This window comes from Nipponia nippon, unplaced genomic scaffold (genome assembly GCF_047370975.1).
Source record: "Nipponia nippon isolate SJK-2023a ecotype South Korea unplaced genomic scaffold, ASM4737097v1 scaffold_3, whole genome shotgun sequence".
NCBI classification, from domain to species: domain Eukaryota; kingdom Metazoa; phylum Chordata; class Aves; order Pelecaniformes; family Threskiornithidae; genus Nipponia; species Nipponia nippon.
The window spans coordinates 10,595,074-10,621,277 of NW_028262347.1; the positions used below are offsets into that span (position 1 = coordinate 10,595,074).

At 36.8% G+C, this 26,204-nt stretch overlaps 1 protein-coding gene across 1 annotated transcript in view; it reads left to right on the plus strand.

The window, feature by feature from the left end:
• The window catches only part of SEMA3E (semaphorin 3E), a 155,122-nt gene that overhangs the window by 81,519 nt on the left and 47,399 nt on the right, over positions 1-26,204 (plus strand). Inside the window, exons 3-4 of the mRNA XM_009462920.2 lie at positions 9,260-9,319; positions 14,149-14,268. Of these exons, the coding sequence (XP_009461195.1) occupies positions 9,260-9,319; positions 14,149-14,268 (180 nt within the window). The remainder of the gene's footprint in view (positions 1-9,259; positions 9,320-14,148; positions 14,269-26,204) is intronic.

Below are 26,204 nucleotides of genomic sequence, written 5' to 3' on the forward strand. Positions count from 1 at the left end.
TTTAAGGCATAATCCTACCAGAGAGACTGGTACATCATAGAAACCACAGCTGACTGGCAAACTGGCAACTGAAGTGGAAAGGACGGAGTTTGAGCTGATATGATCCTTGGCTTCCTTACTCAATTCTGCCCTTGGCAGCTAGGATTGGAAACATGTGGTGGCAATGGAAGCTGGAGGAGCATTGCTCCTGCCTTAACCATCTTGACTGTGGATAAATGATGTCTTGAAATATTTCAGTGTTTTCCTTATCTACTTTTTGAAATTTCCCCAAGGTATTTTGATATATTTTCATTCATTCTCAAATTAGTAAATGAATGAAAAAGTGAGTAAATAAAGCCCCTCTGGAGAAATATGATTTTGTTGATTTCCACACTGTACTGATCGCTGATGTTTCAAATTCTTTTCTTTCTGCCCCCTTGCTGTAAGTGAATATCATTATTCTCATGCCAACACCCTGGTCAACTTTACCATATGCAACCTTTCTTATCTCCAAGTGTAATTAGCATGTTCCTCTACTGTGAACAGATATAATATGCTTTATCCTTTTCATAAACAGTTTGGGAAAGGCAATTCTAGATATGGGGAAATGGATATACTCAGGGAGGCCACCTGAGAATTTATCTACATCAAAAAAAAAAAAATATTTTTTTTTAACTCCTCAGAGAGCAATGTTACATACTGAGCTTTGCTCCTCCACACTGAGATATGAGTTAACTCCTCTTCCATTTGATAAAAATTATTAATATCCTGTGACAAGATATTAGAGCTCAGGGATATGAAAACACTTAGGAAGAAGCTGTTTCTATAAAATAAGGGTTTTTTTCCCCTCTCTTCTTCCCCCTTTGGCAGTAAATCTGTATGAGGAAAGATGACAGGATAGAGCACTTTATGCTTCTGTCCAACCACCATTGTCCCACGTGGAAACACTCTTGAAGTTCGTTGCTCTCCCTCTTGTTGTTTTTAGATGGAAGATCAGCCATTTACTCTGAAACCATACTCTCTGTCTTGAGACCTGTGTGCAGAGTATGACAAATTAATGGAAGCTCTTCTTGCCTGCTTGCCTGCATTTATGATGTGCAAAAGATGAGAAACTGGAATAAATGGAGCTTGACCAGGCAGTTTAGAAACATGACCTCACCGGAACTTAGCTCCCTTGAATAGAAATGTCATGACTCTCTTCTCTTTTCCCAATGTTCACTCAGTGCAGATCTCATTCAGTGATAGCTAGGGAAAACTTGATTGTCCCAGAGCAGTATCAGCAAAAGTGTGGAATGAGACATTTCTGTTATACAAGAGCTTAATTACTGATATACATGGGGGGAAGTTCCTGGAATTGAGAGACTGGTTGATTCATTATTACCAAAAAGTTCTTCATTAATCTGCCTTTAACTGTGTGTTCGTTAGCCTTTGACCTTTTCTTTCAGACTGAAGACTTTAGCTTAATTAATCTAAAACACCAGTTATAACATAGTGAACGTAAAAGAGTGGAGGCAAGTTCCTGGGTTTTATTCTCTCTCTGGTAACCAGGATGAGCCACTAGTTGCAAAAGAGATGTTTCATAAAGTTAGTAGCTTTGGGGCAGATTCGCAGATATCTTTTTCTTCTTATGTGTTCTAGAAAAAAGTTTATGTGTTTTAATTCATTGCCATCCCTTTTTTCCACAATTTAGAATATGAATATGCTCTCTAAAAACCAAAGTAAAACCCATTCCCAATCAGAGATGTGTCCCTTCTGCTGCAAAATGATCCAGTAATTCAATTCTAGCAAGCATATTAGAAGACCACCCCAAAAAACCAACAAAATGCTTAGTGGACATAAAATACTTTTGCATTGAGACCTATTGACTGCCAAAGTAATCCAGCATTTCCAAAAAACCCAACTTGTGATGCATATGAGGTATGCATCCTATAAATCTGCATTTAATAGACTACATTTTTCCTTAAGGTTCAGTTCTCTTCAATTTTCAGATGCAAAGCAGCACTCTGAAGTGTAGATTATAGCTTTTTCACGTAAACTATTAGCTGTTTGTGTATATATCTACCAACATTATGTTAAGCACATATTTTCCTGACCACTTTTCACATCAAGTAAAGAAAAGATACATGCAAAATGGGGAAAATCTTTCAGGGAAGAAAACTACTACTGTCATTCTTGCACTGGTTGGGGAATCCAGAGATTCGGGTTGAGCTCTCAACTGTGGCATAGAGTTTCCGTGTCATCTTGGACAAAGACAGAGTCTTACTGCTGCATTGGTCAAATTATATTTCCTTTGCTTACTTTTCATTTTTTGTACACTTTGTATCTCTCCTTTCATATAATACATACAGAAATTTTCTTGCTTAGAGTATTTAGCATATCCTACTATAAGTTTTTGAAACAAAGTTACTCATGTACTTTGGTTTCTGTATGAAGAATGTCCTAACACTGACAGTAGCATCAGGGAGATTATGAAATGTGGATATCAATATTTACAGAGAATTAAAGCCATATAAATACTTGAGACCTTGTGCAAAGCCAAAGCTTCGGAGGTACCCTCCATGTGACCTTTGCTTTCCCTAGAATCTTATTCCCTTTGACGCCACCTTTGGAATCAAACTTTACACATATTTGGGATTTGATCCAAAGTCTTTAAGGCTTGTAATGATCTAACACACTGATAGAGAACTTTCTGTGATATCTGGTGCCAAATTTATTTTAAAAAGTATTTCAGTTCATTGTAATTGGTGCCAGAGCAGATCTTTGTTGACAGCAAGCTTGAACCAATGCCAGTAGTTCACCACCACTGATCTAACAGCTCATACAGAAGGATGACATTTGGTTCTACTTTTCGTCTCTTGTTGGAGTGAAAATAAACTGCACACCCTATTTGTCCACAAACTCCTTACAGGTACTCTTTCTTCCTAGCTTCTGCTTCAAAGGGGTCATGAAGGCCTTGCTCTCAAGAGAAGCCTTCCTGCTTCTATAAATAGGCTTGTGCAAGAAGATTTCAATGTGCTGTTTCTGGTCTAGTACAAGGTAGCTCCAGATTAGGACTTAGGTCTCTGTTGTAATAAACTACAGAGCCCCCATAATATATCCTGCCTCTGGCGAAGCTAGCTATAGTTCCACTCCAGAGCTGGCTGAACACAAGTCTGCAAGAGCAAGGCTTGCTTGTATCTCCTTTGAAAACCATGTAGGAATGTACATATATTCGAATTGAAATAAGAAGCACATAATACGGCAGTGAATTTGATTATCCATTGGAATTACCTCCCAAGAGGCAAGGTGGCTATGTATTTGTTGAAACATATATATAATATCCAGTCATAACCAGATATTTTTGCAGAGTTTGTGCTTCAGCCAAACACAAGTTATGTGTTAATTAAGCACTATTTATTGACTTAACCCAGGGATGCGATAGTTGAATTGCTTAATTGCTCTGTCATATACTAGAGTTCAGACTAGCTCACACAGTAGTCTATTTTGGCCTGAAGTGCTATAAAGCTCATATAATTTCTTGAAATTAGTTTTCATTAGACATGCCATCCTGTTTTTTGAGGTTAGTGACTGAATAGGGAAGCTGTTTGGAGACACTAATTAGCATTCCATCTCCAATTAAAGTTTTCCCCGTATCTGAATTTGCTCAGTAACTGTTGTCTGTACTGCCTTATAATTCCATTTTTTCCCGTGAGGAGTATATTTAGAATTAGTTTTTTCCTGTCTTTTAAATAGTGCTAAAATCACATCATCCAGGTCTCAAGGATGATAGTATTATGGTGCAAGATGAGAAAACATCACTAAACAAGCAATTTAAAAATTTATTTCGCAGCAACCTTCAGGAATGAAAAGTTTTGAAAAATTATGTCCAAGCCAGTAATTATGCCAAGCACACAGCCCAGTGAAATGTATGTTAGTGTGATGTTATTCCAGTCTAGATGCACAGGAAAATTTCCCAACAATAGTTATCGACAGTTTGCCAAAAGATTGTAATCCTGGCAAAGAATCAGTTCAAAGGGTCTAGAGCACAAGTCTTATGAGGAGCGGCTGAGGGAGCTGGGATTGTTTAGGCTAGAGAAAAGGAGGCTGAGGGGAGACCTTATTGCTCTCTACAACTACATGAAAGGAGGTTGTAGTGAGGTGGGGGTCAGTCTCTTCTCCCTAGTAACAAGCGATAGGACGAGAGGAAATGGCCTCAGGTTGCACCAGGGGAGGTTTAGGTTGGATATTAGGAAAAACTTCTTCACTGAAAGGGTAGTCAGGCTGCCCAGGGAAGTGGTTGAGTCTCTATCCCTGGAGGTATTTAAAAGATGGTTAGACATGGTGCTTAAGGACATGGTTTAGTGGTGGACTTGGCAGTGCTAGGTTATCAGTTGGACTTGATGATCTTAAGGGTCTTTTCCAACCTAAACGATTCTATGATTCTATGAAAGTTAAAGCTGGTAGTTGTCATAACTTTAAAGCATAAACATCAGGAAAAATAGTATGTGGCTACCATTACAGATGATTAATATCTGGGTTTCCATGCAGTGCAAACACATGCTATGTTACGCTAGTTAAGTGAAACAGCAATAATTATACAAATATAATTAAGTACAGGAAGGACACCTTGGTAAAGTATTACTACCTTGAGCCACTTATTATAGATTTCTTTGCAAATGATCATAACAGACCGAGCAGCTCTTCTCAGTTGTTTTAACTGAGCTAAGAAATCCTCATGAAGATTTCAAGATTAAAAACAAACTTTTTTTTATATATATTTTATAGAACATTTTTTTACTATACACATTTTTGACTAATGTGCTTAGACCCAAGATGCATGCAAAATCAAATTTTGAAATTTGGTATGATATAGAAAAATTTGATATGCAGAGGTTTTTTCAGTCTCTAGTCTAAAATAACCTTGAAGATCTTAAAAACTTAATGCTCATTTATGTTAAGACTCATAAGCTTCGTAACAGTTATGAGTCTTAAAAAATAATTTCTGGATAAAAAAGCTTCTTCAGGAGACTCATATGTATTACTAGTGTCATAATTCAAACCCATCTATTTCAGGCAACTAACATGGGCTTGCCTTAGAGGTAGGTAATTTGCTATGAGCATCCAAGATAGATTCCTACACTTCTGTACAACCTGTGGAAAACCTACAGAGACGTCTGCCTTCCTTACTTCTTCTGTTAGGTATCTTTTGCTAAGATAAGCCATTATAAGTATCCCGGTAGGAAATACACATATGGCTGAACAGACACAGAACCAGGGCTTCGTTTGGAGAAGGATTTGCACAGGAGTCACTTTGGAAAGCAGTGGTAGATACAGGGACAGAGGGTAGCTCCTGTTACACATTAGCCTTTTGATTAGAGCAACTCACCCAGGAAGCAAAGCCCTCTATCTCCTCTGCAAGAGGTTTGTGCACAAATACCCTGCTTCTCCTTAGATCATGGAACAGATCCTCCCGGAAGACATGGCAAAACATCTGGAAGACAGGGAGGTAATTAGAGACAGCCAACATGGCTTCACCAAGGACAAATCATGTTTGACTAACCTAGTGGCCTTCTACAATGGAGTAACTGCATCAGTGGACGAGGGAATAGCTACAGATGTCATTCACCTAGACTTCTGTAAGGCCTATGATTCTTACCTCTGAATTGGAGAGATAGGGATTTGATGGATGGACTATTAGATGGATAAGGAATTGGCTGGATGGCCACGTCCAAAGAGTTACAGTCAATGGCTCAATATCCAAGTGGAAACCGGTAACGAGTCGTGTCCTTCATGGGGACCAATACTATTTAATATCTTCATCAACAACATAGTAGGATTGAGTGCACTCTCAGCAAGTTTGTGGATGACACCAAACTGAGTGGTGAAGTTGATACACTTGAGGGAAGGGAAGCCATCCAAAGGCACCTTGACAGGTTGGAGGAGTGGGCCCAGGCAAACCTCATGAAGTCCAACAAGGTCAACTGCAAGGTCCTGCAACTGGACTGGGGCAACCCCCAGTATCAGTACAGACTGGTGGTTAATGGATTGAGAGCAGTCCTGCGCAGAAGGACTTGGGGATATTGATGGATGAAAAATTAGACATGAGCCAGCCATGTGCACTTGCAGCCCAGAAAGACAATCGTATTCTGGGTACATCACAAGAAGCGTGGCCAGCAGGTTGAGGGAGGTGATTCTGCTCTTCTACTCCGCTCTCATGAGGCCCCACCTGGAGTGCTGCATCCAGCTCTGGGGTCTCCAGCACAAGAAAGACATGGACCTGGTAGAGTGGGTCCAGAGGAGGGCCATGAAAATGACCAGAGGGCTGGAATACCTCTCCTATGAGGAAAGGCTGAGAGAGTTGGGGTTGTTAAGCCTGGAGAAGAGAAGGCTCTAGGGAGACCTTATTGAGGCCTTTCAATACATAAAGGGGGCTTATAAGGAAGACAGAGACTTTTTACCAGGGTCTGTAGTGACAGGACAAGGGGCAATGGTTTTAAACTGAAAGAGAGCAGATTGAGATTGGACATAAGGAAGAAATGTTTTACGATGAGGGTGGTGGGACACTGGAACAGGTTGCCCAGAGAAGTTGTGGCTGCCCCATCATTGGAAGCATTCAAGGTCAGGTTGGATCGGGCTTTGAGCAGCCTGATCTAATGAAAGATTTTCCTGCCTATGGCAGGGGGTTGGACTAGATGATCTTTAAAGGTCCCTTTAAGCCAACCCAAGCCATTCTATGATTTTATGAACCATTCTATGATTTTATGAACCATTCTGTGATTCTATGCTAAGGACTAAATTCTTGTTGCTTACACTGCAACTGCTTTTCAACATTCCAGACAAAGCAGGGGCATTGGGTTATCTCTTTTGCTTTTTTCTCTTAATTCTGTGTATGTATTTAATGCAGAATGTCTTAAGTGGAAAATGTGCATATAAAATACTTCCAATAACACTGGGACTAAGTTTCTAAATACAAAACCCATCACTTACACACAGTATATTTAATATTAAGTTACAGTCAAGTGTTTTATTCACTCTGTGGTTTCTCTGTTCCTAACAGCCACCTACATCTCATATGGGCAAATCCCCCATTTTAGCCTGCTAGTTAGAACATGTCTTTGGTAAGTGGAAGCTGTGACTTCAAACTTTTAGGCTCATGAGATTCTAGAGTTCGTATCTCTTAACTTCTAGGCTTTGGTTGTTTATTCAGTCCTTGACCAGTGAGTAAAGTAACTGGCTATGGACCCTGAGTTTTGCATCAAATGAACCAGGAATGGTCTGACCATAGCGACTGCATGAGTGCCCTCATGGGAGTTCAGCAGAGTTCGGGTACCTCCCCAGACTACACAGCAGCAATACGGAGCCAGGATGAAAGTTACTTCTGATCATATGTAGATGACTATAAGACCATCTGACTGAAAACAAATGTTCTGATTAATTTTACATTCCTTGTAGGATTTAGATGGTGTCTGAACATAGGTTGTCTGATTTGGGCACTGAGACCTAAACAGGCTGCTGAAGTTGACAAGAATAACATATAACTGACCTTTTGCTTTTAAGCATTAGGCCTCCAGGATTTATAATTTAAGCCCACTTTTCTTGTAATTTACTTTTCTTATAATTTATTCTGAGATTTTCTTGGGTTAGTATTATTTCAAGAAAACTAAGTTAATTCAATTACAAAAAAGGAAGAAAAAAAGCCTAGTAGAAGAAGGACTTAATTTTAAAATGTTTTCCAGATAGAATAATAATTTGTGATTAGACTATTGACAAAAATATCTTAATGATGACATCCATTTTTTCATACTTATTTGGTTTCAGTCAAGCCTGATATCACTGAAGTGAACATGTTTTTGTTTTCACTTTTAAAAGTTTTAAGAAATGAAGTAATCATTCCAGTCTACTCAGTCATTGTTTAACATTGTTTTCATCCAAACAAATCATGCATCTGGAGTGAAACATAAATTTTATACAGTAGGTAACTGAAAAAATTCTCGCTTGTGTACTTTGGCTACACTTCCAGTAATTGACTGTGAAGAGTGGATCCTACTCCCATGAGGTTAGTTGCTGGCCCTCATTAACTTCACTGTAAACCATTTTCTTCCCTAAGTGTCACTTAAAGCAGGAAATCAGTAGTTCAAAATTAATATTCTGTGTTGACAGTCACTGACAATTTAGCAGAGACATTTCTACTGAATTTATATAACATATTCAATACATTCACTTCCTTTAAATTCTGTTGGTTATTATTAAGTTTGCTGAGTTATCCTAAGCAAAACAGTTATGTTTCAACAAAAATATTTCTTACCTTACTGTAAACTTTTATAGATATTTAAAAATAAAGCTGGAACATTTTACTTGAAAACTGTTCAAATGATAATAGAAACTTGATTAAACTTTATAATATACAATTAAAAGTGTATATACAGTATGATGAGTCAAGTATGAAGACAAGTGCAAAGTCCTGCACCTGGGACAACATAACCAAAGAGCCCAGTACAGACTAGGATCTGCATGGCTGAGGAGCAGCCTTCCTGAAAGGGACTGGGGGGTCCTGGTGGACAATGAGCTGAACAGGAGTCAGCAGTGCACTGCTGCAGCAAGGAAGGCAAATTGGATCCTGGGCTGCATCCATGGGGGCATTACTAGCAGAGATAGAGATGTGATCATCCCACTCTACTCAGCATTTGTCAGGCTGCACCTGGGGTACTGTGGACACAGTTCTGGTCCCCACAGTTCAAGAAAGATGTAGACAATCTGGAGAGGGTCCAAATGAGGTCCACAAAGATGACCAAAGGGCTGAAGAACCTGCCCTATGAGGAAAGATTGAAGGAGTTAGTCGTTTCTCCCTGGAGAAGAGAAGGCTCAGGGGGAACTCATCACAGTATTCCAGTGCTTAAAGGGCAGTTACAAAGAGGACAGGAGCTCTCTCTTCACAAGGAGCCACATGGAGAAGACAAGGGGCAATAGGTACAAGTTGCACCAGGAGATAATAAAGAAATATTTTACAGTGAGAACAATCTGTCATTGAAACAACCTCCCCAGGGACATGGTGGAGTCTCCATCACTGGAGGTTTTAAAGATGTGATAGGACAGGATGTTGGATAATCTCATCTAGGCTCCCTTCCCCATGAAAGGCTGGACCAGAGAATCTTTTAAGGTCCCTTCCAACCTGGGCTGTTCTATGATTCTGTAATTCTGTTTTATGAGTCTTTCACATGAAAAGTAGTGGAAAAGCTGGATTGACATGATCAGACTGACAATTGAATGATTTTCTATGGGTTTTTTTTTTTTTTTTCCTTAGATCCATTGGCCTAGTACGCCTCTGCAGGCAGAAGAATGCATAATTAAAGGAAGAGATGCTGTAAGTATCATTAATTACAAATCAAATATACTTTAATTATACCAGTGGCTGGTCCAAAACAGGGATTCAGACATCCCTGAACTTCAGAGAGATCAAAGCGCAGATATAATTCTAAGTGTTACAGCTTAAAAATCTGTAACTGCTGTGAACACACTAAATTATTAGTTTAATTGCTTTTCAGACCAGCTCATAAATGGGTAATGAACACTTTTGATCATCTCAACTTTCTCCTAATTCTTTTTCTGGTGATATCAGAGAAGGTACCTTAATAATTTTCCTTTCCCATTTCTGTTTCCTTTTCTTTCCATACACATAGGATACCTTCTCCATCCAAACTTTTTCACATTCTAATTTAATTTTAAAATTCACATTCTCTAGAATGCTTTCGAAAAAGCAATTAAATTATTAGTAATTATAAAATAGACTCTAAATTGTTTTGCTCTGTGGGTTTTATGGTATATTAATAAAAATACTCTGTTTTAATGAGCCCTGAAAATGTTCTGTTCTTGTGATTCAGTGCTTTGACTGTAATCATGTCCCGGGGAAAGACCTGAAAGCTCACTGACATACAGCAGCTGATATTGTTGGCACCACAGGATGAAAGTTCTTCTGGATGGGAGCTCTCTTTAATTTTGCAGTGCACCAAACCCATTATCTGCACCTCATAAACACACAGCAAGTACAACACCTAATAAATCCCACAGCTGAGAGAGCTCACACTGTACCAAAGGATTTGAAAATGATGATAGTTTTACAGCAACAATGACAGGAACGTAGGACATAGAAGGGCGCATGCACAGTTTTCCCACACAAACACAGAAAACAGGCACCCTTGATGATAACCACAACATATTCCCAGTGAAGATTAGGAAGCTATAAAGATTCGTGTTGAATTACAAGCATGAGAACTGTCCACATCAAGGGAACTTGTGAACCAGGTTGGGAAAAAAAACAAAACAAAACAAAAAAAAAAACCCAAAAAACATGATACTTTACTCCTTACACTCACCTGGCCTAGAACTGATGCTTTTTGATGTATCTTAAAATTTCATTGCATTTTTCTGGATGCTTTTGTACCTTGAGAACTTAAAATTGCTTTAGTTGAAAATGGTGTTTTTCTACATTATCCAAATTTCATGGTCATATTAAATGAATCTAAAACCTAAATTCTTTGAGCTTTATTTAATATTACCTCTCATCATAGGCTGTTATTACTGTTAAAGCTCTGTCATCTTTCCTTCACTACTACATGATGGGATTTATTTTCTGATACTTTGACAATATTCTTTGGGTTAAATAAATACAGAAATAGGTACTGTTGTTCCAGTGTAAAGTAAAGGTATCACTCTCAGACTCATGCGATTCCCTAAAATTCAAAACCTTTTACAATTCAGTCTGTTATTATAAGTCTTCAAATTTGCATTGTAATGAATATGATCATTTAAAGAACTTCATATATTTCTTACTTCTCTCTGTACTGTGAAAGTTAGATGTCTCTATTTTTTAAAAGAGAATCACAGAATATTTAAATAATCACAAGACTCCAGAACTGGAGTCTTTAAGAAAAAGAAGTTAAAATTGTAAAAGCTCAAAATATTTTAAATACCAAACAACACCAACCAATATTCTAATCCTTGCATGAGACCTAATTATGTGTGCGACTTTGCGAATGAGTAAGACTAATTAATTCCAGGGAAAACTTAGTAATTTTCATCAGCATGCTCAGTATTCAGTAAGCTAAATTGCTCAACCTGAAAGGAATCTAAATTAGAATCAAAACCTTTCCTATTACTTTTCTTGTCACCTTCATTTTTTGTAGCTATAAACCAATATTGGCTTAATGGCAGTATGTCTTAAAATCAACCCTTTGCCATTTCTAATTTCTGAATGCTATTTTTCACACTCTAAAGTCTCAGAAAAAAAATACTTATCAATGCTCTTTCAAAACTTTTTGCTTCTTTCCATGCTGTTTCTTTCTTTATTTTCCTTTGCAAAAGATCTGTTACTCAGTGCATAATTAATATTTAATAGAACTGAAAATGTTGTAATAAACATTCAGTGTTGAGGTACTTCATGTGTTCTCTGCTACCTCTTTCTGTATAACAGAACAGGCCACTTTTACAAGCTCTTACAACCTTTAAAAGTTATCAGCTCATCTTGTAGCAGTAAAACTGCAAGTATTGTAGTCATAAACACAGTTTCAGAGAGCTTGTAACAGACTTAATAGGACAGTTAGAAAAGACTTGTCTTAAGAACACGTGCATCAGCTTAAACTCAGGCCGCACTTTTCTGATCTCAATCAAGCCAAGGAAAAAATCCTTTTGCTCTCATCCAGTGTGCCAGGAAACACACCTGTTGGCCTGTGGTGTGAGAGCTTTTGATCCTTTCAATCATTTTATCAGAATTGGAAATCATTCAGATATAGAAATCAAATTCTGTAGTGATGACTAACTCCTTCAAACTGAGAAGCTTCAGATGAATAAAATTCCACAGATCTATTAATATATCTATGAAGCTTCCTAAAGAAACCCACAACATTTAATTAATTAATATAGTAGAAAGAAAACTTATTTTAATGTTCCCTTGGCTGATGCGTCTCTTCCTTGTTATGTGTACAGGATATTATTAGTGGGGTCAGCAGCCATGCCTAGTTGCCTGACACTTCCCAGAATAGCACCTTTTTCATTTGTTTATAAATGATAAATCTAGCCATTTAGAATGACTTTTTTCTATATTTGGCATCTGCCTCATCCTGTTTTTTCTGCAGAAAATTTCAGGCATTTCTATGAAGGCACATAGGAGAAAAAATGTGCAATTTTTGCCCATTTAAAAAATATCCCAAGATCTTTCTTCCTCCATGGTGCTTTTGAGACAAAGATCAAGAGTTGCAGACATATGTGGATAAAAAAGGAAACCATGGAGTAAAGACCAGACCACCACTGAGACAGAACAGAGGGGATAAGTCAGGAAGGTCATACTTGGAGGGGAGGGAGAAAGAGGAACAGCATCAGTGCCCAGTAAAGCATCTATTTAGACACCAGAAAGCATCATAAAATTTCTATGTATTACTATTCTGCTATGACTAGTCAGCAAATGTTTATGAAATGCACATATAAAGTGGGCACCTCTGTCTTTGAGTGCTGATCCTTGTATGGAGGACTACATCCTACTAATCTCAACTCATTCTTCTCTCAATTTGTCTGACAATTCAAGTAGTAGGTTTTTTTCAGCAGGTCTAAAAAATTTTGTCCAGCTGAAAGACCGTGTGGATGCCATGTGAAGGAAGACCTTTAATTCTTTTTTTGTTTCCTTTTTAAAAAAAATATTAAATTAGTTAAAATTCCAAAAGTAAGATATTGCAATGTTGATTTGTCCTTTGCATATACATAATATTTAATTACACAACAGGTTACCTGCCTGCGTAGGTTACCTGCTTCTTTCAATTAGCATGATATATCTTCAAGGTAAACAGTTAAGGAGAATCATGTAGCAAAGGAGAATTTTTCATCATGATCCTTATTTATTTGTTGGAGCAGTGGGAAGTCTTACACTGCATGACACAAGGGTTTGAAGAAAGAAGATGGTTTCTTAGTTTTGAATTCAATGTGGATTTGCAAGAGCTGAATTCTGCCCATGGCCCTGCCGCAGACTCATGCCCTGTGATATTAAGTTCTTGCAGATGGTCAATAAGACCTAGGATTGTTTTCATATAAATATAGCAGCCTGAAAACTAGAGTAGTCATCAGTGAAGGACGGCAAATTTTCAAAAAGGAAATTCCTCCACTCTGTTTTCCATTTTAGGATAGAATTAATTGCCTTTTGGATATGTCTGGCCTTCGTTGACTATTGAAACAGCCTAGGAGAATAGCATAAATTGCATGTCTAAACTTTAGAATAGCTAAAGTTGGCTAAGATTAATCCCATTATAATTGCCTCTTTAAACTTGGTGTGACTGTCTTAAAACCCAAGGTCTGAGTTGCAGAAATGTTGAGCAATGAATGGAAATGAACAGAAATTTTGCTCCAAACATAGAAATTATTGAAAAATGTTAAATACTCTGTAAACCAAGTCCCAGGAGTCCCAAAATCAATGGATACTTTTATCTCACTGTCTCCATTTCTAATTTAGCGCAGGAAGGATAATGACCCCACATCTCAAAGGGATGTTTGAAAATTTTTTAATTGGAATATTTATGAAGCTGCAAATACAGTAATGAGTCCCAGAGTATTGCCCTGAGGGAAATGAATAATTTCTTCTTCAAAGGAGGGTTTGAACAGTGAGAACAGATAAAGCATGAGGCTATACAATAGAAAAAAATATTGACTAGCCGTTAATTACACAAGAAATTAATGGTGCAGTGGTCTTATGGAAAAAATGTAAGAAAAAAGTGTTATTTTTCTTGAGATAAAGTTTATTTAACTTGAGAGAGAAGCCATTTTCTGACTATTGACATCTCGTGCTCTGAGTCTAATGTCTGGTGCATCTAAAAATACTTAGTAAAACAAATATTTAGATTTGCAGAATATCTCTGAGACTAAAGAAGCACAAAAGTGTGTTTTATAACTTAGTAACTCCTAACTGGTTAAGCATCTAAAATAAGTTGTGATAAATCAGTCGTCTAAACTTGCTTTTTTCATGTCAAAATTTTCCATCCATGAATTTGGTGGCACTGAGGTACTAGCATGAAGTGGGAGAGGTAAGATGTTATATTTAACAGAATAGAAAGTTTAAATATGCAGAATATCACCTAAGATCACCTGAGACAGTAAAAAAAAATCTTTTTTAAAAAATGCTAATATTTTCCTATGTTTATTTTTTATGTAAACTAGGATGAATGTGCAAATTACATCCGTGTCCTTCACCGATATAACAGAACGCATCTTCTGGCTTGTGGAACAGGAGCTTTTGATCCACTCTGTACTTTTGTTAGAGCTGGACATCCATCAGAGGTAAGAAATTTGTTTTACAGTAGTGATTCATTTGGTCTGGATTCCAGAAAAGCCTTTATGGTTAAAAATAAACATTTAAATTCAAGTGCTCAGAGTTCTCATACAAACCATACAAAAGATATTTTCATTGATGAAATGTAATGCTGGTCTAAAATTCAGTTTGTGACTAGAGGAACTTAGTAATGATTGAAAGTACATTTTGGAGAATTATGCAAAGAACTCAAAGTAATTTTCATCTTAGAATTTTATTACTAGATAAGCTGATATAGAGAATCTTACCAAAAGTTATTAAATATTTGGGGGGTTTTAGCTAAATTGGGTTGGGTTTTTTTTTTATGAAATTATACACCATATTAAAAAATACGTATTGGTTTGATGGGAGGTGGAATACCTTAATAATTTTTTGTTAAATTCAGCTTCTTGTTAAATTCAGTGTCGATCATATCCAGCAAGTGTGTGTTAGCTCCTTAATGACACTTGTAGCTGAGTGAAATAGTACTTCAGGGAAGATCATTAAGTGCAGCATATAATCAATTTTGTCAACATACGCGAAAAAAGAAATTGCCTGGATTTTTCAGGAATTTGGATCCTTTCTGTGTCATTTATATTAGATCAGGGTTAAAGAATCACCAAAAGTAGCAATCTCTCATTTTAAATTAGTGTATAAGCCTCCTTAGGCAGTCAACCTAATCCTGATTATATGCAACCTAGGTGCTGCTACATGGAGGCCAAAATGCTGACTGGTTGATCCTGCTTACATCCTGCTTCCTTGCGTCCTTGTTTCATTGCACTCCCATTGCCAGTCTGAAAAACACATGGAGTTTATGAATGTATTTTGAAATTCCTGACATAAAAAAAGCCTTCTTAAAGGGCTGACATTCCACAACTGTTATTAGATTGAATTTGTGGACAAGTTATAAATTACATTACTAGGTCTGGACCTTGGAAGTCCAGACTTAGTGAAAATTGGACACTCAAAGTTATCCTTTATCATATACTTAGTAATACTGAAGAAAATATTTACTCAATTACAAGGTAAAACAACCAGTAAGGGATCCCACTGTTTATCTGAGCTGCCCTGCAGTCAGAGAAGGATTTCACTAGGCTGCTAGAGAGGCACATGTGATGACCGCTTTAGGAATCTCACCAGGGATTCTTGGTCATGCGCTTTGTAAAGTGGGACTTAATAGATGGAGATCATCTATAGCCCAAAGGTAAGATTGGCTTTTACTGGCAAATCTCAGTAAGAGATGCTGGATAACGGTCTTGCTTAGTTGGTTCATATTTAGTGATGTCTCCTGGTAAAGTTGAGCACTTCTCATAGAGCTGATGCTAAAGCACCATCCAAGAGACTTCTTACTTCCCCCTACGGCCAGGAGTGGGATTTTCAAGCTGATTGCAATTACATGAGTCCACATTGGAGGCAGGTTCCATTTTGTGGCTATTATTTATGCAATAATACAGAGTGAACCATAAAGACCAACCTTACTGATGACCATAAGAAAAAGTGAAGCTTCAAAATAGATAGTCACAAGTGCTTTCCTTTCCTTTTCCAGATATTTCAGAATATTTGCCAAAAACTTTAGGATACCTTATAAATACTCAGTTGATGTGTGTGTGTGTGTGTGTGTATATATATATATATACATAAAAGAAAACATGAAAGTGTTGTGTTTAACGTTTCATGCACCTGAACTTGGATAAATTGGAAAAAATCTCCTATATCCTAGAAAATTAAAGCTAAATTTTGAATTATGTTTTAATTTTTTCTCAGTTATCCCACATCAGAATTACTCAGTTTATCAATTTATAAATAATGTGTTTCTCTGAATTCCTTTTCTTACAAATTTCAGCTTAAGCTCTCCAGACCAAACTGGTTTTATTCCGTCTCTTACATCACTTTAATTGTTGTACTCTACATTTAACTGACAGTTTTGTACCTAATGATTTAAAGCAGCTAGAAATCAGACTTGTCTCATATCTACAGTCGTTGTTTATTGGTCTATTGGTCAGAACAACAGTAAAACAGAGGACACGGGCTGGAGCTGATTTATAATAACCACTTGGTTCAAATAAATATTAATTGCTGATATAAAGTTTTTTAAAGTGTACTCATATAAACCAATGAAGTTATTTAATTTAGTAAAAAATTTTTGAATAAGCTTTTCTGAGTAAAGATGCATCCCTTTTTGACAAACCAAACTAGAACCACATCACCAGAAAAAATCTCCAAGGATCCAATCCATGCTGTGCACCTCCAACTGCTGTTAAAATCAGAAGCATCTCAGAAGTTAAGACCCCAGCACAGCACTAACATTTGAAGTTATTTGAATTGCAGAAACACACTGTCTTCTAAAATTGAGGAAGCAACTGAAAAATAAGCAATGTTAAAATAAGGCGACTTTGCATGCCTTCTTTCTCCTCTAATGAACCTCCTGTCAGGCTTCCTGGTACAGTTTAAAGGAAACAATGTCTGTATATTTAGGAACACTATTTAAGAAAGCATAAGCAACAGGCTAATAAAAATAGAAACTAAGCAAACAAAAAATGAGAAACAAGACTCGTATATAAGAATGTGTGGCCCATGATCCTCCCCTTATGTATCACTGTCCTTCCTTCCCTTCTCTTTGTTTATTATTCTCCCATGTTAAACCGAAGTTCTAAAATTTTACCCACACTGAAGTCATGGGAAAATTACCATTTTTTTGTTTGTGTAGATCAACAGGAAATATATTTGCTACACTAATAAGTAGCTATATTAGTTTCCGTTATTTGAAAAGCTGACCATCAGGATTAAAAAAGACAGGTGCCATGCGTATGGTAGGTTAAAAATAACACATGGTATGTGGTTGAGAGGGCGAATTGTAATCTTGCTTTCTCTGACTGATAAGGACATCGTGTAACTGCAGGAAGTGAAGGGACAGGAGCCTTCCTCTGAAAACTGCAGTTCAGTCTCTGTTTGCTGATCTCTCTGTTGGGTCAGAGTATCCCGATCCAACGACTTCCGATTACTGTCTCCCCATTTCTTCCACCTCAGCTCTCTTGCCTCTTTCTCACTGTCTGACTGTCATGGAGAGGAGAGTAACAAACAAAACAGTCTTAAAAATATACTATTCCATAAACAGGAACCAAAACACCTTTCTTAAAAAACTAGTAAAACTCAGATTTTTCATTTGAAAGGTAAATGCTGGTTTATAATATGCAGTTATTTGCAGTTAAATGCAGTTCATAATATGCAGCTGGCTGAAAGGAACATTTTTTTAGATATTGTTGACATTTTTTATTAAATATATTGAATTTCAATATAACTAAAATCTAAGTAAGTAGCACAAGGCGTATTTGGTGCTTATATACATTTGAACAATGGCACTTTGCAGACATGTTGAGGTATAAAGGGTGGGAGGTTAAAAGGGAGCTCTTATAGCAGGCATCTGTAGGTCTCGATACCTAGCTAACACAGCATATGAAGCTAGATTCACTCTTCCGTACAGAACAATGAATCAACAGTATCAACACAGAGGAAACATTTACTCTGTCATCAGGGACCTTAACCATGAATTTCAGTAATACTTCCTAAGCTGATGGCAAAGAGAAGATGCAACCCTCTCAGTAAAAACTGCAAGGTTCTTAAGTTACAAACTGTATATAAATACAAATTAAAGATGTAGGCATTTAAGAACATGATAGAATAGCATGATAGAATAGCATATTTTCTACAACCTTATCTCTCACCATTTACTGAGCAGGTCAAAGAGAAACAATCTGGTGGAACAAAATATCCATCTGAGGCTCTTGTTCTTGGTGTTCATTAGTCCCATGCTGCAGGAAAATTTATTTCCTTGTTGGCTTGCAACCATTCCCTTTCTCAATAGCCATTTGGTAAGAAAAGAAAGCATTACAGTTGTTCTTTTGAAGAGTGAGAATATCCCAAAGCCATGATCATGATCATAATCATACCGTGCAGCATCCTGATCTAGTATTTAACATGTGTTTGTGTGGTGCAATCCAGCTTATGAAAAGAAGCATTCTGCCTCCTGTATAAAGTCTTACGTTCTTGTGCAACTACAAACTCATACTTTCTTATCAAAACCAGGTTTGAGCTGTCTTGCACAACACTGAGCTCTTGTCAACAAATAGTGAAACCACAAGGAGATTTTTGTCTCCAAAACCAGGCAGAATTTCTTGTCTCACTGGCAGATCATTGCTCATTGAAACTTACTGAAAATCGAAACCTTTAAGTTTCTCAAAAAACACAGTAAAAATGTCCATTCCCCTTACCAGTCTCTCTAGAAAATCTTAATCTAACTTACTATGTAGTAATTGAAATGTGCTTTGAAATCTTTCACAATCAAATTGTACTCTGATACATTATATATGTTTAAATGCTTCTTTCATGCTTTTCATGGTTTATAGAAATTTCATTATACTATTTATTTTGTCTTAATAATTATATTTGAATATGTCGACCATATAAACCAACAAGCAATAAATATTGGATTTATTGAATTCTACCTCAAACTTGTGTTGTACCACCAGAGTCTAACCAAATATATTTTTCTAAATAAAATTATTTATAAATTCTATGATACACTATATATCCATTTGAAAGATTAAATACATAATGGTTTAATGCAGTCATTCTATTGTAATATTGGTTTAATTGATATTGCTTTGGAATTCCAGGCTGTCCACTTTAGTAAAGCTGTTGCCCGATATTACCTTTCTAAAGATATATAATTATAGGCACTGACAGCAACATGCAGCTTTTTATCTTTTTCTCTCTTTCTAATTACTTTGACTCTGATGAATGTTGCTTTCCAAAATTTAAACATTTCAGCAGATTACCCAATGTTTTTCTGCCATTTAGAAATAAATTACAAATTGGGAAAAATATGAATGCTGACTTTGAAGACAGAACAACTATTGGTGTTTGCAAAAGAGCATATTACAAAATCTTGTCCAAAAAAAACATAAGCAAGTTAATTACCAGCCAGTAAGTGAGTTCATTATCACTGACTTCATGACATGCTTCCAAATGTCAAAAATGTATGCAAGTCAGAAAAGGCTGCATTCCTCCAATTTCTATTAATTTATCATCCAGAAATGAAGGAGAGTTCACTTCATTAAAATCAACTTTTTTTTTCTGAAGAAAGCAAGAGTCAGAGACTCTCCATGCCAAATTTCCCATGATGAATTCAATATGCATCCCTCATGTGCTCTGTGAGAAAATATCTGAGATGTCTTCAAACCAAATATAGAAGATGAAGAAAAGTGCATAAAAAAAAATTTACTCTGCTTCCATTCTCATCAAATCAACGTTTGTCACCCCTGCTGTCTTTCATGCCAACAAGGGGGAGGGAGGGAAGCATCTGCATCCAGTCTCTTCCTTTTGCATTTATATAAACTTCTCAGTTTTGGTAGTAGAAGATGAATACTAGAAGAAGTGCTTTCTGTCTCAGTCTATGTTTTTCCGCATCTAGCTTCTAGTAAAACAGTACTCCACTACTGTTCTACAGAGCTCAAAATACCCTAGGTGAATTATGATGAACCTTAGATAAATCAGATGAGCTATCTGCAGTCAGACAATGATTTTATCTTAATGAGTTATCTATTCAGCAGAGCAACAGGTTTTAGGGGTGCTCCAGAGGCCTTCCAATGATCCAAACTGCCTTATTAACTAACTCATAAAGCACCTTTAAAAATTCCAGATGGGAGTTCCATCAAATACGGCTAAAAAGATTGCTCTGCCTCTGTAGAACCTGCAAAATCAGGGGAAATTCCAAAAGAAAACAATGTGCAGAAATAATATCCTAAGTTTTTGCAAACTATATCGTGACAAGATAGAGTTGATTCCTGGAGAAGAAGGCATCTCTGCATGACAAATCCTGTTGAGGGAATGAAAGTTGTGGGAAGAATTTTTCTTCCAGAACATGCTGTAAATTTTTAATATGTACATTGAGCTGGCAGAGTACCATTTTCAATGCTTCATCTAACTCAATAAACTGCCTACAGCTGTATTTCTCCACCTCAGAAGGCTGATGGACTAAGTCACCCTTTCCACAAAATGCACTGGTGTTTTCTGGGAGTCTCTCCTAGGTGTTCCTAATCTGATGTATTCCTTATTATGCTATTTCCTCTTCAGTCAGCCAGATGAGATTCTGCTTATCAGGGAACAACAGCTCTAAAGCCTCAGTCTTTTAAGAACTGTTAGAAAGGAATTGCCTTTAGTGAAGCAGCACTGTGTTTGCTTGGAGGACAGTTCAGTCAAGTTGGAATTTCTTTTCCAATCCACTGGATGTGAGAAGGAGCACTTCTTTTTCTACATATTCTGTGAAAAACAGGGTAAGGTTGAGCTGTGCAATAAGCTTTCCATTTGCCTCTCTACCCCAAACAAATACAGGCAACATCAGCTCCTCAGCTTTTGCTTTAACAAATTTAAGTGAATTGACATGGAAGATAAGAGAGAATGTTCCAGTCATCTCTCAGTTTAATTTTTACATGACATAACTTTTCTGCTCTTGACCAGCATTTGGTAATGTCATTCTTTCAGCTTTGTTAAGAAACAAAATTCTAACATATTTATATCTATTATTTTAGGATATTGTTTCTGACGTATTTTTATAATCAAAACAGTGATCTGCCCAGTTACTCCCTCTCCATGCTTTTTCCTATTACCTCATCTCTGCTCTCAGTTTACAGAAGATTAAGGAGGAGGAAAATCTGGTTTCACTGACCAAACAGAAGTGGGTGTTGGTCAGTCCTTCATTAGACAGAATATGTGACAAATTCTTGCCCTGAAAATATTTGCTCAGAGACACAGTATCCCACTGCATGGATAAAAAGCCACCAGTTAGAATGCCATCCACTAAATCTTAGAAGGTTGTTCAATTCACTCTATTTATGGAATTGAATCTACAATCCTAAATACTAGGAAATTGCTTATTTATTGCCGTCCTCTGCATCTATAGTTCATTTGAAATTAGTCATTAAGCTGGGTGATGTTTAAAACGATATCGAGTGTTCATATATATGAAGTGCTGCGAAGTAAGCAACACAATGTCATAGAATTTTTCACCAGAGGGGCTCATTACATCATCTAGTCTGAATGCCTGCATCACAGGCTGTCAAATGGCACCAAAACATCCAAAAGCCCCAGATTTCACTTAGATTAAAGCATTTCAGATTTTGGAAGTTAAATATGCATACATTTCTAGAGAGATTAAAATGGTACCTAAAATCATAATAGGCAGGAAATTAATTATGTGAACCTTACCCCTGTTCTCACAGCATACAACAAAGGTGCTATGCTGCAAAAGGGAAAAAGAAAAAGCCTGAAGACCCACATCAACCCTAACCTGAAGAAGCATTTCTTACTGAACCCATGGCTTACCTATGTACTCCTAAGAAAATGAGAAAGTACTAGCCAAGCAACACGTGAAAAGTATTTTCTCACCAGCTCAGATAACAACCCAGCCTCTGCAACTGGCCAATCTCTGAACCTTCCAAAAAAAAAAGACAAACATCCTCTTGTGAAACAGGGTGAAAAGTTCCTTCTGAACCAATACATATGGTTATGTGAGAAATTAAAGTTCAAGAGTTTTGGCTATAATAATTACCTTAATGAACAGCTGTATATATGAAGCTCAGTAAGTATAATGAAGAAAGGGCAATTCTGTTCTTCCCATGCTTTGCTAGGAAAGGGATAATGAGTATGGCACAAATAGAAACAAAGGCCAGGAGGGACCGTCAGAACATTTTATGTGGTCAGTCACACACTGCACGGATAATTTGTCCCAGGTATTGAATTAAAACATTTTCAGGAAAATATGTATTGTCGTTTCAAAGAATCCAGATAATGGTAACTCCACTGTTTCTCTGGTAAGCTGTCCTAATATTTAATTACTTTCAATGTTAGGAAATAGCCACTTACTCAAGGTTAAATTTATCTAACTTCAACTTCCTGACACTTAACCTTGATATGCCTTTGATAGCAAAGTTGAAAAGTCTCCCACTATCTTTTCCACATCTTTTCCACATGTAAGTACCTATGCACAAAGATCAAGCCACCTCTTCACTTTTTTTGATAAGCTGAATAAATATAGATCCTTAAGCCTCCTATCACACGGATTCCTCAATCATTTTTGTGTCCTTCCTCTGACCTCTCTGCAGCATTTTCACATGTGCTGGAAGTGCAGACACTAGAACCAGCTATGCTATTCAATGGTGTATATACAAGCAAGGTCACTACCCTACCTGTTTGAGATTCCTCTTTTTGTAGACTCAAGTGCTGAGCTCTTGGCACAGCATCACAATGAGAAATCTCTTTTTAGCATTTTGCACTTGACCCAAAGTTCTCTGGAGCTAAGAGTTATCCCAGTATACACACATAGTTGAGGCACCTAATCAGCAGTCTCATATGACATGGTCAATGAAGAGATTCCTAGACATGCCTGTCACTGTCAGCTGTAACAAGGCACTTGGTATGTCAAAGATCGTAAACGAGGCACCTCACTCTAATACATGAAAGCAGTCTGAACAAGGAGCTGAACCTCCACCTTCTAGGGCATTCTGATGTACTTCAGATATAAACTGTGCTCCCCATTCCCAGATAGACCACTTTGGATGAAGTTGTATTAAAATCTACTTTGTTAACTTCTGACCTTTAACTTGGTATTGAGAACATTCCATAACCTGAACACACCCAGAACTCTCATTAACCTTTTCTCTTCATTATTTATACACCACCACCCCCACCCCCCCCAGTCTTTTAGTAAACTTTACTAGGAAAGAAACCATATGATTGTTTAAATCACTGCTAAATTGAAAAATCTTCTTCCTATCAAAACCAAAATTTAGGGAAACATTCAGTAAAGGAATTTGCATACCTAATAATGACTATACATTAATATATGTCAGCAGTTGATATTTCTTAATAATTCAACAATGCATATTGTTTCATCAAATAGCTATGTACTAAGTGAAATGCCCTGGAGAAGCCAAGTGTTCTGTATCAGCACAGTTGTTCTTATCAGTCTTGCACATTATAAGAGACAACAGGTTTGTTTGACAGTACTCTCCATCCATAAAATGAGGTGAATGACATTCATTACTTTTGAATACTGTCTAAATATGGCCATACGTGAAGTTTATGTTCAATTTGACAGATTAGTAGAGAATGCGAATTGATCAGCCGTATGAAATGAATTTTCCATCGTATTAAACCTGCCCTTTGCAAGATTAAAGACAGATGGTCAGAAGAGAATGAATCAATACAGAGGAATAATACTATTATCCCTAAGAGAAAGAAATATTCCACCTGTGTGGTAATTTGATGGGGGTAGGTAAAATATTCCAGCTCTCATCATAATGATTTTTAGACTCTGCCACCTTTATTTATGAGAGAAAGTATTTTTCTAAGTGAGGGCACCTGGTGAAGTCTATGGCATTGTTTGAGGTACTGCTCAGTAAGATGTTAGTCATCATAATTAAAACCAGCAAAATCTGAACAATGACAGGGTTTAGTTTATAATTTTTCAGGTTTATAAAATGCACCCTTAATATTCTATAATTCTTCTATAATTTATGACTGATAATTACTCTTATTTGACTGAGATCTATCCAGGAAAATTATTCCAGGTTAAAAAGTGAACTAAAAAGAAGTATTATTTGCAGTTCATATGTGTCATGAAGAGGCAGTGGATCCACTCCCCTGCCCTTTCTTCCAGAATGGCCCACTTTGGCCTGCTCTGTTGAAGCTCTGCAAAAGGACTGTTGCCTATCTAAGGCTCCACACTACGGAGACAGACAGAACTTCCCCAGGGTATCTGCTTTCCTTATGAAATCCATTCTCAGTGGAATGCGGCTGTTGTCCCCTCCATGCCCAATGCATCTGTTGCTCCATCCATCACCAAAACCTAGACTGTAAGCTCAAACCATAGAGCTGTATCTTTCCTTTTTTTATTTTTTTTTTCACGACCTTTGTCCCCAGTTGTTATGATAGCAATCATTAGATGAGAGAACATTTATTTGGTATTTGCTCTGATGTGACCCTCACAATCTTAACACAAGTTTTACTGTCAAAATCAAGGAAAAGGGAAATTCTTGGCCAGCGAGGCGCTGTGTAAAGACTGTACACTTCCCCACAGAAATCCCTTCACTTTTGTATAGCAATTTTGTACCATCTTTAGCTCCTCTTTCACCTGGTCATAAGACTATATCTCCATATACAGCTATTCAAACCTTTTAATTCTAGAGACCCCTTATGTGGTCCCTGGAACTGTCATACATACTATCACACTAGTGCAATATAATCATAATTTATTTTGCTGAAACTCCTATGCTGTAGGATCCTAATGAATTTATGTGTCCAGCTAAGGTCATGCAAAGGTGTGTCTCCTAAAATTCTGACTAAGTCAACAACTTCTGCTTAAATACTCTGAACTGCTAAAGATAAATGCCTGTGATTTCTATATGCATGCTTGGTTGGTTTTGGGTTTTTTTTGGTTTTTTGTTTTTTTTTTTTTTTCTATTGCCAGAGTATTTCACATGCATTAAATCAGGGAAATACATTATTTCTGTCACTTTAGGCCAGATATTTTGACACAAGTCACAAATTGCTAATCCTTTAGCAAACCCAGACAGCAGTCTGACATAGCTCCAGATTTTAAACATGTTTTTGCATTGGAGCCCAATGTGTCTTAATCATTTAACAGTGGAATAAAATGCATAGACCTGAAAAATACATCTGAATTTTTAGGGAGGATTTAATGTCCGTAATATTTTATGCATTCTCATCCCACAAGACGATTGATCTTTTCAGTATGTCACTGGATGTAAAGAGGATTGAAAACAGATCCTCAGAAGAAATACTACCTCCCAAATAATCTTAATTATGTCAAATAGCAAAGAACTGACTATTTCTGCCAGTTCTTTGAGGACTCTATTCCTAATATTGTATCCCCATTTGGCTCAGAAAATAAAGTTGAGTGAACATGGAAGGTGTAATTTTCAAAGTCAGTAATCCTCTGCAACAAGCAGAGCAATTTTTTGCCAGTGCTTAGATCCTTTTGAAAATTAGTATTTGGATATTTTTAAGAAGGTATTACATCATGAAATGAAAGGTTCTTTCACTGTTAGAGCATCCTAGCTTTACTCACCCATATATCTGCATGCCTGTGTAATGCTGACTTAAATAGGCCAGTAGGTTGCGACAGGAACCTATTAAAGTATTTGGAGCACAGATTCCTTTATATAAACTCCATGGTATTGATTCATTTTCTATTGGCTTTAGATTTTTAACTTCTTGAATGAGTTAGTTGGATTTATATCAGTTAGGTACCTACCTAATATTTGGGATTATAGTTATCAGATACTGCTAATATACATTTTTCTTAGCACCAAAATTTAGTCTGATTACATACAAAAGGCTATATGATGTGAGATATCTTTTCAGGCCTGACCTTGTATGTTATTTTCTGTGTTATGCAAAGACAAAATATTCTACTATGTATCTTTTTTACCACATGTCTTCTTGGTGAGGCAAGTGTACGATTAAGACAGGTCACGGAGTTGAAAGTTCATTTTAGAGACTTATATTTGAATTATATTTTCTGCTGATTTACAGACATGTTCTGTGATTTTTCAGATTTTTTTTTTAATGGGGAAGTCAAGGTTCATCCTTTCTAAAAGAAGCCTCTGCATAGTGTATTCAGTGTGTCTTTCTATGTCAAAATAAAAATGTAAGGATAAGTGAGTATACAAGAAAAAAGAAGTGAAAAAAAATGTTTTGAGAATATACAGAACAAAAGAATATTTGCAAAAAAGTGTCATGTGAATTTATACTAAAAACGTTATAGTGCAAAAGAGAATGGAAATGAAGATAAGGTTTATTCTGCGCATTGCACTTCACTTTCTACTGTGGTCACAAAGTTTCTCTG